Below are 16,481 nucleotides of genomic sequence, written 5' to 3'. Positions count from 1 at the left end.
TGACCCATCACCTTTCCTCCAAGCCCAGTCAGTGCAGATGTCACCCAAGACAGACAGATACCCTGATTCAGAGTGTACCAGGAGAGGGGGACCCAAGGTCCCCACAGGTTGAACAGCACTCAGGAAGTTTAGAAGTAGGTGGTGCTGAGGCTACACCCTGAGTCCTTCAAGCCCATATCCCCCTCTAGCTATTGTCTCCTCTCTCCACCCCTTCCAGTAAAGCTTCTCCATAAGGTCACTTGCACATGCTGTTTCTCATCTCTCATTCTTTTAAAATGTGTTGGTTTTTTCAAAAATATAAAATAGCACATGCTCATTGGGGGAAAAAAAAGTCAAACAATGCAGAAATGTATAATGTGAAAGTGAAATTCCTTCTCTCCTCACAACCTCCTACCACTCGACTCCTCAGAGAAATAGCCTTTGACATTGTATCCTTCCAGATCTTTCTCCGTGTACCTGCATATATATAGATATGTATGACTGAATAGACTTTCGTACACTGTAAAAACAGGACCATATTATACTTATGTTTTGCTCTTGCTTTGCTCATTCAACAGTATTTCTGGGCCTCCTTGTCAGCCTGTAGCTCTCACTCACCTTGGCTTTACCAACTGCAAAAAGATCCAAGAAGTGACCATACCACTGTTTGTCAGCCTGTTGCATAGTGATGGCTACCTGAGTTGTTACAAAGTTTTCATTCTTCCAAATAAGCATGTGGCCACAGATGTTTCTGCAAGTATGTACTTCTGCTCCTGTGCAAGTATTCCTCAGTGCCTTCATGACCCCACCAGTTTTGTCTCTGCTGTCATTCTACCTACACCGAATGGTGCACACAGAGCATTACCATCATCACAGAAAGTTCTATCAGACAGCATTAAGCAAGAGGTCCTTTTAACATCTCCTCCCTTCCAGTTATAAAAGGAGGGATCTGGCAGGTCTTAAAAGAGAGGCCAGATATCAAGAGTTGTCACCTGAGTTGTTACAAATTTTTCAAAACCCAACTGTGAGCACCAGGTCCTAAATCCAATGGATACCATTCAGTCCTTTTTCTTACTCAGCAACTTAGCAGTTTCTTTCCAGACCACATGCTCTCTGATAGACTGTTTTGATGGCCTCCAGTAAATCCCACCCCCAGTATTTATGCCCCTGTACAGTTCCTTCCCCTACACCTGGGCTGGACCTATGGCTTGCTTTAACAAAGAGAATGTGGCATTGCCAATTCTAGGCCTACACCTTAAAAAGCCCTGGCAGTTTCCACTTTTGCACTCTTGGGAAGCCAGCTACCATGTAAGAAGTCTGATTACCCTGAGACAGACAAACTATGAGGAAGCTCAAGCTAACCATGTGGTGAGGCTACCTGGAAGAGAACTGAGGCCCCAGACATACAACCCAAGTGGAACTGTTGCAGTTGGCCTCTCACTGTTTGAATTACCCCAACTACACTACATGAAGTCATAGCCATGTTGCCCCTGCCAGGCCCTGACCAAACTAGATAATCTCAAGCAAGTCATAAAATGATTAAGTCACTAAGTTTTGGAATAATTTGTCACACAGCAAAAGATAACCCAAACACCCTCTTCTTCTTCACTACATTCTGAGTCAGAAGCCAAAGCCAGGAGACATCACAACAGAAACCTAACAGCTAAGCTGAGACCATCCCCAGGCTCAGGATTCCCAGCAATATGCTCAATCCAGTCCCAAAAGTTTCTGTCACATGTTCTTCCAGGGATGCAGCAGTTGTTGTTTATGCTAAAGACACTGACTTCTCAGGTAAAAGGACATGGGGGTTCCCAAAAGACTCTTCATGCCCTAAGCCAAGGGAGGGAGGGAGCAAGAAAACACCCACACTAATTGTGGGACAATTTGTTCTGGCCAAAAAAATCAACAAACCAAAAACTTTGAAGCCAAGAAAGAAAACTCTGGCACAGAGTGGTTAAGAAACTTGCCCATAGCCACACAGCTAGTGAGAAGAAGAGCTAAGACTTAAAGCCAGGCATTCAGGCTCAGAGCCTGCACAATGACCAAACACCAATGTTTTCCAACATTCTGATCATGACCCATAGTAAGAATTAGGTTTTATAATGGGCCTCTGTATATACGGGTTTGGGTATAGATGTGTATATAGATATATACAGCTCTAGATCGATCTGTCTACCTATCCTATCTATCATCTATAGACATGGATGCCTGTAAACCAAACAAAAAGTTACACAAAGCAGTATTTACTCTAACTATATGGGACAGTCTTTCATATTTTATTTATTTTTTAAAATTCGGGTCACTAAATTGATTTCATGAGCCTTGAATAGGGTTATAACATACAGTTAAAGAAAGGAAAAAAATCTATACTGATTTGAGACAACCCTAAAACCAGACTGACCTGAATTTGAATCTTGCTGGAACAAGATTCCACTTTTAAGTCAAGTGACTTTGGGCAACAATGTAGACTTCTTTAATACCTCAGTTTCCCCATCAGTACAACAGGGGTAGTAATAGTACCTAACTCATCATGCTGTTGCAAGCACTGAGGGGTAAGGACAGAGCTTGGCCCAGGGCCTGGCATACAGCAGGTATAAATGCTGCACCACAGCTCAGCACGGGGCACAACTCACAGCAGGCACTTGAAAGCCACACTGAAGCTGCAGCCACAGAACACCAGGCAAGGAGGCACGTACCCAGGCTGACCGAGCCAGTCGGTTCCTTTGGGCTCCCAGGGCAGCCAGGCAAGAACAGGGCCCTCATGCCCCCAGCAAAGGCAACTAACTTCCTGGTTTGTAGTAGTTTGCTTATATCAACTTTTGCTTTTGAAGTCTATCTAGATCACTGGGGAAAGGATAATAAAACAATGGAGATAAGCTCAAAAAATAAAAATTCCCCCTGGAATCCGGCATTGAGTGGCCGTGGCACCCCTATGCAGCACCCCCAAACCCACTCCGTGGAGCTGCCACAAGCCAAAGCCTCTGTTCAAGGGGTCAGCCAGCCCCCATGGCCTTCTGTAGTTAAAAAACATCCTTGGGCCTGAGCCCATTTGGGTCTGGTCTTCTGAAGCCCTCGCCTGTGGCCTGTGGTGGACAGGCCCATCCTGCTAACAGGGGCCCTTGATGCTCTGCCCCACCCTCCCAAGGGTCCCAGCTCTGTATTTAAGGCCAAGGGGCTTGTGTAAACACAAAAGGCCAGCAAATCAGCTCAGGTTGATACTACTTTTATGGCTTCCCATGCAATCAGAAAGAAGAGAAGCTGGAGTGAACAGACATTGATAAAAAAATATAATCATGGAAGATTTGCAATGGATGGACAAGGATTCACAATGGGTTGCAACATCACATAGTCCTCCAGGCACTACCCACCCACTCTGCTGGACCACATATTTCTGCCCTAACATCTTAGAGACTAGAGTTTGATCTAGAAGTGGGCTGAAGTGTTTTCTCTCCACACAAATAGTGCCCCAAGGCCTTTGCACTTCCCAAACCCTTTTTCTAAGATGCTTTTACCAAATCTTTCATCACCTGGATGTTTATTCTTTGAGTCTCAACAATTTACATGTCATTCCCTAATCCAAAGTAGAGCCCTCTCCTCTTTCTCACCATACCCTATTCTTTCCCTTTATCACACCTTGTATCTGAATGACCATTAATAAACTACACTGGAAAGCTGCAAGAGGAGGGATGACATATGTTTATTCTCCCTGATGTACCAAAATGACCTCATTTCACTCTTAATACAACTCCATGGGGCACAACTACCCATTCCACAGATGTGAAAACTGAGGATCACAGAAGAGCCATCACGTGGTACAAGGTCACCTAGCTGAATGAGACTTGGACCCAGGAAGTTTGATTCTGAAACTCGAGCCACACCTCTGACACCTACTATATGCATATGCTGGGCCTCAGTGTAAAGTGGCCGAAATGACATCTTTACTGGGCTTACCCCACTTCCCGTCCCACACCGCTTTTCCACCAAATCAGGGTACTACAGGCCAAATCTAGTTGTCTGGGTCCACCCAAAGAAAGTATTTTCTAAACATTTTATTTGGTTGACAACAATTTTTTTAATTAGAAAGATTTCACATGAAAATCCAGACAGCTGGATTCTCTTAATGATCAGAAGATATGGCAACATCAGGGCCACATTCCCACATGGCAACAGTTGACCGACACTAAGTGGCACTGCCCCCTTGAGACAGGACATGTGCTCCACAGGGCACTCCAGACCTTACCCCTCCCACATGTCTCCCACTCAGCCCACTGCATAATTATTATGATTTCTCTGGCCCCCATAGTTCCTTAGATTCTGACCCCTGGTCTCAGTCTTATACCCAGCATTTCCTCCCCTGGTCCCTTTTACCAAGGACTAATCAGTCCCTGGGTGCCTCAACATCCTGCTAAGGTTCCCTTAACCCTGCCCATACCTCCAGAAGCTTGCTTCATTTAAACGATCTTGGGCACCTAACTCCCACCAGACCCCTGGTTGACACACAGGTTCAATGCTATGTCCAACATGCCACAGTTAGAAAATGGTGCCGCCAGGATTGGAACCCAGGACATCGGGCTCTAGAGTCCTTGCTCTTGAACACCACCCCACACTGCTTTATGTCCTATTCTATTTCTCCTGGTCCTTCACCTGCCTGTGGCCCCCTCAATGGCTCCCTGGAGGACCTCTGAGAACCAAGCACTGTGCCTGAACCAATGCAGACATTTCGGCGTCTTTTGCTGAGCCCATAGAATACAGTCACCTGATTCCTCTTTATGCTCCAAAGTAATTTTACAACTGAAAGCCCATCCCCACCTTCCTGCACAGGAGCTCCCCCAGACCACAAGGGCTCACCTCTCTCCTGCTGGCCCCTCACACAGGGCCTGCCATTTGTCTCCTCTCTGGACAAAGACCAAGCTCCATAATATGGCTGAGAAGGCACCCAGGCCCAGGCCATGACCCCTCTTCAGCCAAATGAACTTCAATCAGCATCTCAAGCAAACTGCCCTCTTCACTACAGGGCTTTCTCACATGCTGCTGGTCCATTTAGCAGATATTCACACTGCTATTATATTCCCCTCCTGTTGCTTCACTCACCACGATCTCTCTCCCCATTCACCTTTGGGCTTAGATCACAGCTCCTCCTAGAACACCTCAGACCCAAGACCAGTTAGTACTCTTTGCTATGGACTCTCAGAGCTCCCAGAGTGTTCTTCTAACATTCCCTTAACATTGTATTCATTGTATATCTACCTTCCAGAACTAACATGAGTATCAATGTAAAACTCCAAAGTAAAATATTAGCAAATCAAATACAGCAACATTTCTAAACAGCCTCTATCATGACAAAAAGGATTTAGTTTAGGAGTGCAAGTAAAGTTCAATATTAGGGAATCCAGTGATGTAAATTATGCACACAAATCATACATTAGCAAAGAATGATCAGCTCCAGCAACACTCCAACAGTATTTGGTAAAATTCAATAATTATTCCTAAAATCTTGGCAAGCCAGGACTTGAAGAAAGCTTTCTTAGCTAGATAAACAACAAACATCATGCTTAATGGTTATTAAACAATATAGGAGATTCTAACCAATGCAATAAGATAAGAAAAATAGATGAAAGTTTAGTTCCACCAAACTCTAAGTTCTGTGAGTTAGGATCTCTCATAGATTCCACAACATCCTAAGCACTCTCAAATATCTGTGCAATGAACAGCCTCCCAGATAAGGTCTGATCCCTATTAAATATTCTCAAAGCACCTAGTACTTCTCCTTTGATGCACATATCACAGTTTAGATTGAATAATTTGTTTTTAAAAATACTTATTTTTCATACTAGAATGTAAACTCCAGAAAACAAGCACCAAGCTCTACTTGCAGAGAAAATGTATACCTGGCCTAAAGAAGGTACACAGTATCTATTGAACAGATGCATAAATGACTTGAATAGAATGTATTCAATACATAGTTGCTAGATTACAATAAACAATGTTATTCTACTTCTCAGCCGGATAATCTGAGGCCCAGAGAAATGAAGGACTCTTCCACTGAAGCCACACCACCGTGAAGTGTGCCCAGTACCTGGGGCCCATCTGAAAGGCATCAGCCACCCACAGAGCCACGGCCCACATGGCTCAACAAATTAGGAAAGGGAAGCCCAGACCAATTCCTCAGAACTCTCGAAACACACACAGACCCAGGGCACATGCCAGTGGGCAGAGCTGCCTGGTGAGAGCTTGTGTGTGCCGCCTTCCTGAGTTAAGGATGACTTCAGTGGAGGGACCTGAGGCTTTACTTGCAAAGCCCTGTGACTGGTATCCACATGGATAAACAGCCCCCTCTGCTTTCCTGGGAAGTTATCAAAGAATTACTTATGTCTCTATAAATGCTTGTTTGGAAAAGGTTCTCTGCCCCACCTGGGCTTGGCAGGAGCAGCATAGCCAGGCCTGCCCTTTGGGGAGTGATCAGGCTTTTCCTCCAGCCCCTGAAGGAACTCGGCCATTCTTCATGCGGAGAGTCTGAAGCAGGCCATAAAGAAGCAGGCAGCTTCCCAGGATAAACGGAGCACGGTGACATCAAAGACCGCCTTCCAGATTAAACAACCGAGGCCTTCAGCTCTCTCTGGCGATTCTTCCAGGATATTCTGGGCTCCTGCCTCAGTTCTCCCTCAGATGGAATGGCAGATATTTTGTTTGTGAGAGTCTGAATTTTTCCCTTCCTTGGGGAGAGGGGGAGAGAGAAGAGGGTATGGGAGGGGAGAGCAAGAGCAAGAATAACTGTGAGAGACAAGAGCCATGAAAAGAATATGTGTGACTGAAAAGGAGAGAGAGAAAACAAAGTCGGGAAGGCAGCCGAAAGTGCCTGCTTTGGAATCCAACAAGCAACCCAAAAATTCCAAAGTTTCTAAACCAAAGCACACTGTGAAACTACACCCAGTGAGTGAGGCTAAAGAACCCCAAAGCTAGGATTGTGGGGTACCTGGATCACCAGTGCCAAAAGCACATCTCCTCATGGACCCTGCACTAGCTCCTTGACCAAGGGTCACTTTGCACTCCCCTTTCTCAGACACATCCAGTAAACCAAGGCAAGGAGGCCTCTCCCCTTAGGCACACGCTCACAACATGTCTGGGGCAGGATGGGATCTCTGGGATTGACTTGCCACTGCCTCTTGTCCCCTGGTCCTTTGGGGGCTTCCCTCTGACTGTGAGCAGCCAATCCCATCCCTCAGGGTGCCAAAATCTCACCACACTGGGCTTCTAGACTTCAGCTGACCCTTCTCCCCCCACAGGACAGCATGAGCCACCAATCCATCCCAACAGCTGGATGTCCCCAAGGCCCTGTGCGGGACAATCCACACTAACTGGCCCCAAGGCGTGTGCTCGCCAGTGGCTGGGGCAGCATGCTGACTGCTCACTTGGCTCCACCACACACCTCTCCAGAGGATCAGACCATCGAAACGTGCCAAAAGCCGCACGTGCAGGGCTTCCAAAAAGACTGGGAACCACGGGGGATTTCTAGTCCCCACGGGCTACAGAGCTACTTGGCGTCCACAGTCCCTTCTCAACTGCCACCCATTCTCAAGGATCAACAGTGGGCCTGGGGCCTCACCCTGCTCTCCCTACACAAATATCATTCCTCTTTCCCACACCTTCTTCCTCACTTTCGGGTCTTGGCTAAATGCTGCCTCCACACAGCTTCTCAAAGTGCTATTGTCTGTCATTCTTTGCCTCCATTATTAGACTGGAAGCTACAAGAGGACAGGGACCACATCTCTTCTATTTACCAAGGTATCCTTACTGCCTGGCACAGCTAGGGAATAATTAATAAAAAGTCATTATTTATCATACCTATTGACAGCTGAGTGCCTAAAAGGCCTAATTCCACTCTTCCACTTATTCCTGCTTCCAGTTCCACCAGGCTGGGAAGAGTGTCTTGGGAGGAGGCAGGGACAGCGGCCTCACCTATATTCTGTTCACTCATTTATTTAGCAAATATTTGTGAGTGCCCCCTACATGCACTGGGGCTGCATGTATTACTCAGAAAGTGACTCTTCCATTGCTGACAGTTCCACATTGCTACTTTAAGTCTTCAGGAGGACAATCTGGTCCCTGAGCCTGGTGCCTGAGCCTCCTGGTACAAGCGGGAATACTCTGTCCATCCATCCATCGCCCACCCTCTCCCTCACTTCTGCCATCCCCTCAGGCATGGGTGAGGGGATGAAACATTCCAAGCCCGAGGACCTCGTGGGGTATGCCAGGGTTGCCTCCTGCTTAGCTTCTCCCTGGGCTTATTAGAGTTGGTACAAAACATGAATGTAGAGGGACTGTTCCTGAATTCCAGGCAACAGAACATGTATATAGCCTGACTCAGGGGAAACCAGTATCCTTCTCAAAAAAGAAACACCTCTAAGGGAAGATAAGACCCTCCTCAACGTCATCCAGGAACCAAATCAGAGAGGAGCATTGACAGCACTCAGGATATGACACCCTTGCCCACCGCACACCATCCTGAGGGACCCACACCTACTGGAGACCAACATCTCCACCTGGCACTTTGCCCAGCTCAACTTTCCCCCATCTCTCCTCCCCATTCCTCAGGGGTGAAGAACACTACCAGGTGGGGCTATGAAGCTGGCCCTGGGCATCACAGGCAGAGGAGACCCTCCATGGAGGACTCAAAGATGCCAGCGAGTGAAGGCCCAAATACCTCCACCAGCCTCAAAGCAAATCATCTTTTAATTCTGAAACACCAAATATTTAATTTATGCTTTACCTCAAATGTCAAGTCCACCTCCAGGCACATAGCTTTGAAACCACGTAAGAAGGCCTAACACTTTCCATATGGTGAAGACATGGAGCCTTTTAATTGTGCCAACTGGTATCATTCAAGGGTAATTCCCCTGGAATCCAGCACTCGGGCAGCAGCTGGGCCAAAAGCCAGCCTCCAAACTCATCACCCAGCCTTACATATCCCCACGGGCCTGCACCCTCCCAATCTTCCCCAAATATCAGAGTGCACTAGGTGCCCCCTAATCAAATTACCAACTGCTGGCAGCCACGTTTGATCCAGAGGCAGGCTTGCCTGCACAGCAGCTCTTTAGTTTGTTTCTTCAGGCAGCTCTGCCATAAAAGAACAGAGGGGCCTAACAGTGGGTTGGGAGGGAACTGTCTTCAATCTGCATGTACATATGCATATATGCACACACATGTACACACTGCATGAGCATAGAGGCACACAGGTCCTGCTTCTCCAAGTGTTTTCCTATCAGTATGCTTGTCCATTATGCTATTCTATCCATCTAGTAAGCATCTTTATTTTACCCATCACATTTTATTTTCCAAACTAATTTTTCCAATTGGTTTTCTTTGGTAACTGCCTGTTGCTGCTTCATGTTTCCAATATCCTCCTTTATCTCTTTGAAATTATTATGCTTCTTTTAATTTCTAATTGTTTAGCACATGGGTGTCTGGCATAGAAGTTGTTCACTTTATTGTTCTTCTTCTGTGGTATTTATACACCTCTCATTACTCATTATTTTTCTTCTCTGAGCTCTTATTTTCTTGGAGTTCATCATGTACCCACAGAAAGGGCAAAGGCTCTGACCTTTTTGAACTCTTTTTAAGTTCACAATCTGCCAGGAGTGAGAATGTTATTACACCCATTTTACTGATGAGCTAATTAAGGTATACAGAGGTAAATGGCTTATACAAGGTGATAAGTGACATGGCAGAGCCTGACTTCATTTATTTTTGTATTCAGGAGGATAGGCTTAGGGGGGGTGCCAGCAAGGTCACCCTCTGATACCCTAGGACCTTGCATGCAACGAGGACCCACCCTGAATACTTACTAAGCTGCTCAGACCCTATCAGGGAGGAAGAGAGCAAGCAGAGGCCCCTCCTGCTTCTGCCTGCCCCACACCCTGCCTCAACCCAGAGTACTGGGCAGCTGGCCAGCTTGGCACCTCTCTGGGAATTAGGGAGTATGGCATGCTTGAGGCAGATGCTCTGCACAGGGCTTTGCCACACATGGCCTCCATTGTCCTAGAAAGTTCAACAGAAAGGGAGAAAAAAAGAGTTCACACCAGCTGCCTAGTAACTTTACAGGGTTATGAGGAGGACTAAGATAATGTAAGCAAAGTGCTTGACACATACAGGCACTTAATAAATAGTAGCTATCGTTGCAATAATAATAATAATGCTAGTTGGATAAGCCACTAATGTGACCCAGCCATTTTAGTGAGAGGCTGGGTGAAGGAGTGGACACAGAACAATCCTGAGCAGGTCTGGGGCTGTTGGGGGGACCTCTGCCTTTGCACCCAGCAGACTTTGGAGCCCACACCCTCCTACATCCTGGTGATAGAATGGAAGAACCCACAGCCACCCTTCCGTGCCATTAGGAATCACAGAAATTCAACAGGACAGAGAGTTGCCCACAGCTGTCCTGTTCAGCATCTTGATGGTTCCCAAACTTTTGAGTATCCCATTCCCATATTCACAAGTTTGGCCACATAACATTTTTCTCAGAACCGACTTTCGGCTATTTTTTTCAACTTAGCTTCATCCTAAGCAACAATATCCATGAAATCATGGTTTGATGTCCTATTTTTTTCTCCTGGTAAAAGAAATATGTAACTACAAAGATAAAAAATATTCCTCCAGGCACCACCTGAAATCACACCACATGCCTCCACAGTGCAGCCCCACCCCTTAGGCTCACTCCAACCTCTCCTGGGGTGGACTTGCCACCCCACTCTGCAAACTCAGTAGCTGGGCCAGGGCTGGTGGGAAGCCAGGCATCCAGATACCAGTCACCGAGCACAGCTCTCAAGGAAGCAGAGGTTCCCTCCCCTTCGTATCTTGGATGGCAAGGCCACCCTCCACCACCCAACATGTGCCACGCTGATGCCTCTGTGTCTCACATCTTCAAAAGTGCTTTGAACAAATATTAATGACCCCTCAGCATTTCTCTAAGACAGGGGGCGAGGAAGAGAGGGGGCAAGCGCCATCCCATGCTGTCCTCAGCTGGGGAAGAAACCAGGCAACAAAATTTCGTGACTTCACCAAAGCCACAGACTTAAGCTGGGCCCCCTCCCCACCCTCCCTCATTTCCCCCAATGGCAACTTTTACTGGCTCACATTCCTCTTGCTGGAAACACTACTATTTAATTAAAAACGACAGACTTTTGTTTTCCTCTCCTTCCTTCCTCCTCCCTCCCATCCTCCAGGACTGGATGCCAAGGAGACCCACCAAAAACATGCGGGTAACATTTGTTATGGCTTTGAAGATAAAAGTCAATTGAAGTAAGCCCTCGCTGTATTTCAAGTTTCCCCTAAAGCATGGAGCAAGCTGCCTGGCAGTTTAGGAAAGAAAAAAAAAAAACTGACTGCAAATAAATGTCATTCTACAGGAATACTTTGTAAAAATAAACAGGCAAAAAAAAACCAAAACTTGATTAATGGAAATCCACTCAATTGGCCTCTGTCTTGAGTTGCAAATGCATTTGTTCATATGGCTAAATCAGATCATTTTCATTGGGCTTAATTAAGTAGATCAAAAACTAGAAACAGTTGGGGAAGAAAAGTAAGTCTATAGTTCTGTTTTTAAAGGGTCCCAACTGCAATGTCCCCCACCCACCAAGTTTTGCCCTTTACCAGAGGACAGCAGCTTTAATTCCAATCCAGCCAACAATGAAATGAGAGGAGAAAGCCCCCAGCTAAGCAGTGGTGGTGGAGGAGAAGGGAGCTGCTCCCAGCCACAGAAGTTATTTCATACATGCACAAGAGTCAGCCTCACCCACAGGCTCACCTCCCAACACTGGCCCCTGGAACTGAGCTGCAATCAGTCCAGCTCTCACCATCCAAATACACACACACACACCTGAAAACCCCACTGGCTCCTCCCCAGCCCATGGACAAGACCAAAGAACTAACCAGACCTGAGACTCAGTATGTTCCCCTCTAAGTTAAAGAAAAAAAAAAATTAAATGTCACATCAAAAAGTTGATTCATCCTTTGATCCTTGGCTTGCTCGAGTTCCACGCAGACCGTCTGAAAGCCCAGTGCAGAGTTCTGGAGCTCATAGGACATCTGTGAACACCAGTCCCAGGCCAGGAGCTGGGGCTAGACTCACTCCCCTGCCACATCTACTGCTCCAACGTTGGGACCCACTGGGTGAAGGCTCAGGTGGACCCAGGCTACAGCAGAATGAGAGCCTCTCTCTCCATGTGGCCAAGCTAAGGGTCTACCTGGTCTTGGTGCCACCCAGCTCAGAGCCTTGTCTACCAGGGTTCCTGAACTGATGGGATTGACGACTGCCACAGATACTTGGAACATTCTGAGGCCAGCACAGTCCTGTCCCCCACCCAGACACCCTGAGATGCCTTCCTTCAGTGCCTAGTCTCACCTCCAAACCCATCTTTGAATACTGGCAGCAGAAAGGAGGTAAAAGTCAGAGTAGGGCCCCAAATCCCTGGACAACTGGACTACACCATTGCCTCACCTAAGGCCTTTCTCCAGGGGGCGGCCCTCTGCCTCCAGCTGGACAGGAGACTGCCACCTGTGTCACCTTTAAGGTTCCCCAAAGCATGGAGGTATAGGGTCATGGTGGTTGAGCAGGGCCAGCTGAGATGGGATTTCTGGACTTAGAAGCTGTGTCAAGAAGGTGTAAAAGTTGGTGGGGTGGAGGGTATAGAGACCCATCTCTGAGGATGAAAGGGGGTAGGTGGGGATCGTACCCGGGTCCCTCTGCCAACGATGCCTGCCGCCCGCAGCTGCCGGGGTCCAGAGCTGCCGCCCGGACAGCGCTGCCTCCCGATCCACTCCTCGATGCCTTTCCGAGCCCAGGCAGCGCTCACGGCGAAGCTGTCACCTGGGGCGGGGACGACACGAAGTCCCTGAGTTTGGACCCTGGGCTGAAAGTTACCCGAGAGAGGAGGAAAGGAGCGGCGCGGCGGAGGCGGCGGGGACCGGGAGGGGTTGAGAGCGGGAACACAATCCGAGAGAGGGAAGCAGTAATCAGGGGACGCGGTTCGGCGAGGCCCCAAGGGCAGTGACCCAGGGGGGCCGCAGTGCCCGGGGAGAAAGGGTCTGAGATCAGAAGAGCGAGCGCCGGAGGCCCAGACTCCGGAGGAGAGGTGTAAGAGTAGGAAGAGGGGCGCAGGAGCACGGGCGAAGGAAAGGGGGGAAGTAAGGGTCAGGAGAGGGAACCAGTGGGCGCAGAAGTCAAGATCTTGGGAGAGGGGGCTGCGGGCCAGAAATAGAGGGGCAGGATCTTGTGGGAAGGGGCTAGGGAGCCTTAAAGGGGGCGCAGTGGGTGTGGAGGGCGGGGACCGCGAGATGGGGGGTTGGGGGGTCAGAAGAGAGAGCACCGGACGGCGGGAAGGGGGTAGGTGGTACAGAGGAAGGGACACGAAGGCTGCTCCAGGAGCGGGTTTATGAGACTGATGACCGGAGCTGGGGGTGGGGGTGGCTCTGGTAATAAGATCCCGCGGGCTAGGCCATCCCGCCGCGGTCCGCGGTGCTTCCCCGTCCATCCCCGGGTCCGTGCCCCGCACGCCCCTACCTTCCGGGCTCTCCCTGCGCTTGCACACGGCGGCTGCAGGCACATCGCGCGCGGCGGCGGCGGGGACAGGAGCCGGAAAGAAAGCAGAGGCAGAGAGTTAGCAATCGCGGGGGCGAGGGCGACTGGGGCCCAGGGGGCCGGCGAGCGGGCGGGGACACTGACCCGGCTTGGAGTGAAGTTTCCCCATGCTGGGGGCGCAGCGGGCGGGGCCGTCCCTAAGCCATGCGTCCAGCCCGCGGGCCCTGCGGCTTGCCGCGCCTTGCTCTCCTCGTCCCGGCGCAACCCCTGAGCAGAGCCGAGCCCGAGGCTGCGCCTAGACGCGCTCCTGCCGCCGTCGCCGCAGCCCGACTGACGCCGGGGCAAGCCGAGCCCTCGGCCCGCCGCCGCGGCCCGCGCCTCCCCGCGCGCCCATTGGCCGGGCGCGGTGCATCAAAGGCGAGGCGGGCGGTGGAGGAGGCGGGCCGGGGGCGGGGCGCGGCTGCGGGCGGGGTGGGGCAGGCGCTGCCCAACGCTACACAGCGCCCCCCTCCAGGCTGCAGTCTCCGGCCGGGCTAGAGACCCACGCCTGGGACAGAGGAGTGGCGGAGCTCTGGCCAGGAGGCTTATTGGGTTAGATATACGCTTGGGTCCTACCCTCTCCAGAACAACCGCTCCTCTCCCTAACAGTAGTGTGTTTTCACCCCCTCTCCCCCCACCCACTCTATTTTTCATCGAAGCGGGCATAGCTGGACTCAGATGCTCCAATTTACAGGTGATGAAACTGAGGTGGGGAGAGGATATGCAGTCTGGGTGCTGTCATCTGCTGCGCGCCTGCTGCGTTGCGCCCCGCCCCACCCCCACCCCCCGAATCTTCCCAAGACCTGACTTTTGCCAAAAGTGTTAACTTATTACAGGCCCCATGCGCCCTCACCCCACTTCCCGCTCCTCTAGGTTTTGATTTGGAAATCAAGGAGAAGCCCTGGCTGCCCCTCTGGCCAGTTATGGGCCTAGCCCACTCGTGGTGGCTACAAGTGTCCGAAAGTCAGGAGCTGCCATCAGTCGCTCGGATCCCCCCATCCCAGGAGCCCGTGGGTGCTCGCCAGGGTCGGGGCTCGCTGCCAGCAGCGCTCACGGAAGGGGGTAACTGCTGGGTCTTTGATCTTCCTTGGTTTCCGCTCCCCGTTGCAGTTCGCTAGACCCAAGGGCTTGTTTGTTTTGTCTGCGGAGGTCTCTGCGGAGGGGAGGGCGACATCAAGGGGTTCCACCCCACCTCTGTGGTTCTCAGAGAGATGCCTGCTCTCCTGGGGACACCGTGGGCCTCTTAAGTTCGTCCTTGTAGCCGACAGCCAGAGCATGAGAAAATTCTAATACTGGGATAGAGGAGACCGGTTCAGCCCCTTAGACCTAACTCTGTGTGAGCCTCTGTTTTATGATCTGTAAAATGGAGGTTCAATTCTGCCCCTTTTGCCTTGCTTTAGGGCCCCAATAGAAAGATAATGTGCTTAATACATATGTCTGGTAGCCACTTTTTTTTAGTAAAGAAGAAACATTAATTTTAATAACATTTTATTTAATCCAATATACCAAAAATACTCTGATTTCAACATATGATGAGGTATTTTACATTCTTTATTTTCCATATTTAAAATCTGCTGTGTATTTTACTTTTATAGCACATCTCAACCCAGACTAGCCACACTACAAGTGATTAGTAGCCGGCTGTGGCTGGTGGCTACTGTCCTGGACATCACAGCTCTGGAGCATCTACATGTATCAAAAGGACATTGGGGAATTGCATGCCCAGCCAGAGGTATAAATCACTTCAGCAGTGTCTTGCTTCTGTCCTCCAAATGTCCTTTTTGACCCATGCTTTTTGGTGGAAATGAAGATGAATAAGCAGGTACATTAATGCTGCGAGTAGGCTAGTTTCATTTGAGGGGTGCTAGGAGCCCCCACAATATTGTTACTGTCCATTTTATATTGCCATTCTTTATCCAACCCTATTATATGCCCATCATTGTCCAAAGTCATGGATAGCCCTCACAACCACTGTCTGATGCAGGCTCTTGAATATTCTGCAAAAGAGGGGACCTACTAGGCTCAGAGAGGTGAAGCCACTTGCCCAAGGTCACACAGCTAGTCAATGACCTGGGGAAGAACTGAATCCAAGCCTGTTGATTCCATTGCCTATGCTGTTTGCACCACCACATCAGGCCATCCCAACACAATCCAGACTTCACATTCCACCATTATAGAGAGTCCCCCATGTGGAAACAAAGATTGATGAAGGGCCAGCTGTGTGACAAACACTGTTTTAGGCACATAGGATATACCAGTGTCCAAAACAGACAATTCCCACTCTCATGGAGCTCACACTCTACTGGGAAGAAGACAGACAAGAAACAATAAATACAATGAATGAGCAAATAGTGTGGTAGGTTAGAAGGCAACACCAAATATAGCAGTGGTTCTCACCTGAGGGCAATTTGCCCCTCCAGGGAACATTTGGCTATGTCAGAGGGCATCCAGCAAGTACAGGCCAGAGTTGCTGCTAAACACCGTACACTACCCAGGACAGCCACCACCATCCAACACCAAACAAGGAATTATCCAGCCCAAAATGTTAATATGTAAGAAAATGAAAAGGCAGAGCAGGAGTAGGACAGAGGGGGTGCTTTTGAGTGTTTGCATAGAGTGGGAGCGTACCTGCAGACGCCTCCGAAAGAAATGGAATTCGGTGGAGGTTGCTGTTTGTCTCTACTCACACCTCCCCCACCCATGCCAGGGTGCATCTCGGTCAAAGCAAACCTCTGAGCGTTCTTTCTCACAGTGCCTATAAAGTTGGTTACTTCTTAAACTGGCCATGGCTTTCTTCTTTCATGAGAAAGAAGTATCCCCTCTTCCCCTTGGGAATTTCTTTTTACAGTTCAAAAACAGATAAAAGCAAAAACTAACACTCTGCAGTTCC

The 16,481-nt window shown here is 49.2% G+C and overlaps 1 protein-coding gene across 1 annotated transcript in view; it reads right to left on the bottom strand.

Moving 5' to 3' along the window:
- NKD1 (NKD inhibitor of WNT signaling pathway 1) overlaps nucleotides 1–13,903 on the bottom strand; it is an 80,826-nt gene extending 66,923 nt beyond the window's left edge. The window contains exons 1-3 of the mRNA XM_037001462.2: nucleotides 13,697–13,903; nucleotides 13,535–13,567; nucleotides 12,708–12,841 (exon numbers count right to left, since the gene is read on the bottom strand). Of these exons, the coding sequence (XP_036857357.2) occupies nucleotides 12,708–12,841; nucleotides 13,535–13,567; nucleotides 13,697–13,721 (192 nt within the window). The 5' untranslated portion in view covers nucleotides 13,722–13,903. The remainder of the gene's footprint in view (nucleotides 1–12,707; nucleotides 12,842–13,534; nucleotides 13,568–13,696) is intronic.
- Between the last annotated feature and the right edge of the window lie 2,578 nt (nucleotides 13,904–16,481).

The sequence above is a fragment of the Manis javanica genome, chromosome 17 (genome assembly GCF_040802235.1).
Source record: "Manis javanica isolate MJ-LG chromosome 17, MJ_LKY, whole genome shotgun sequence".
NCBI lineage: Eukaryota > Metazoa > Chordata > Mammalia > Pholidota > Manidae > Manis > Manis javanica.
Note: the sequence above shows the minus strand (reverse complement) of the source record. Positions and strands in the feature narration are given on the sequence as shown.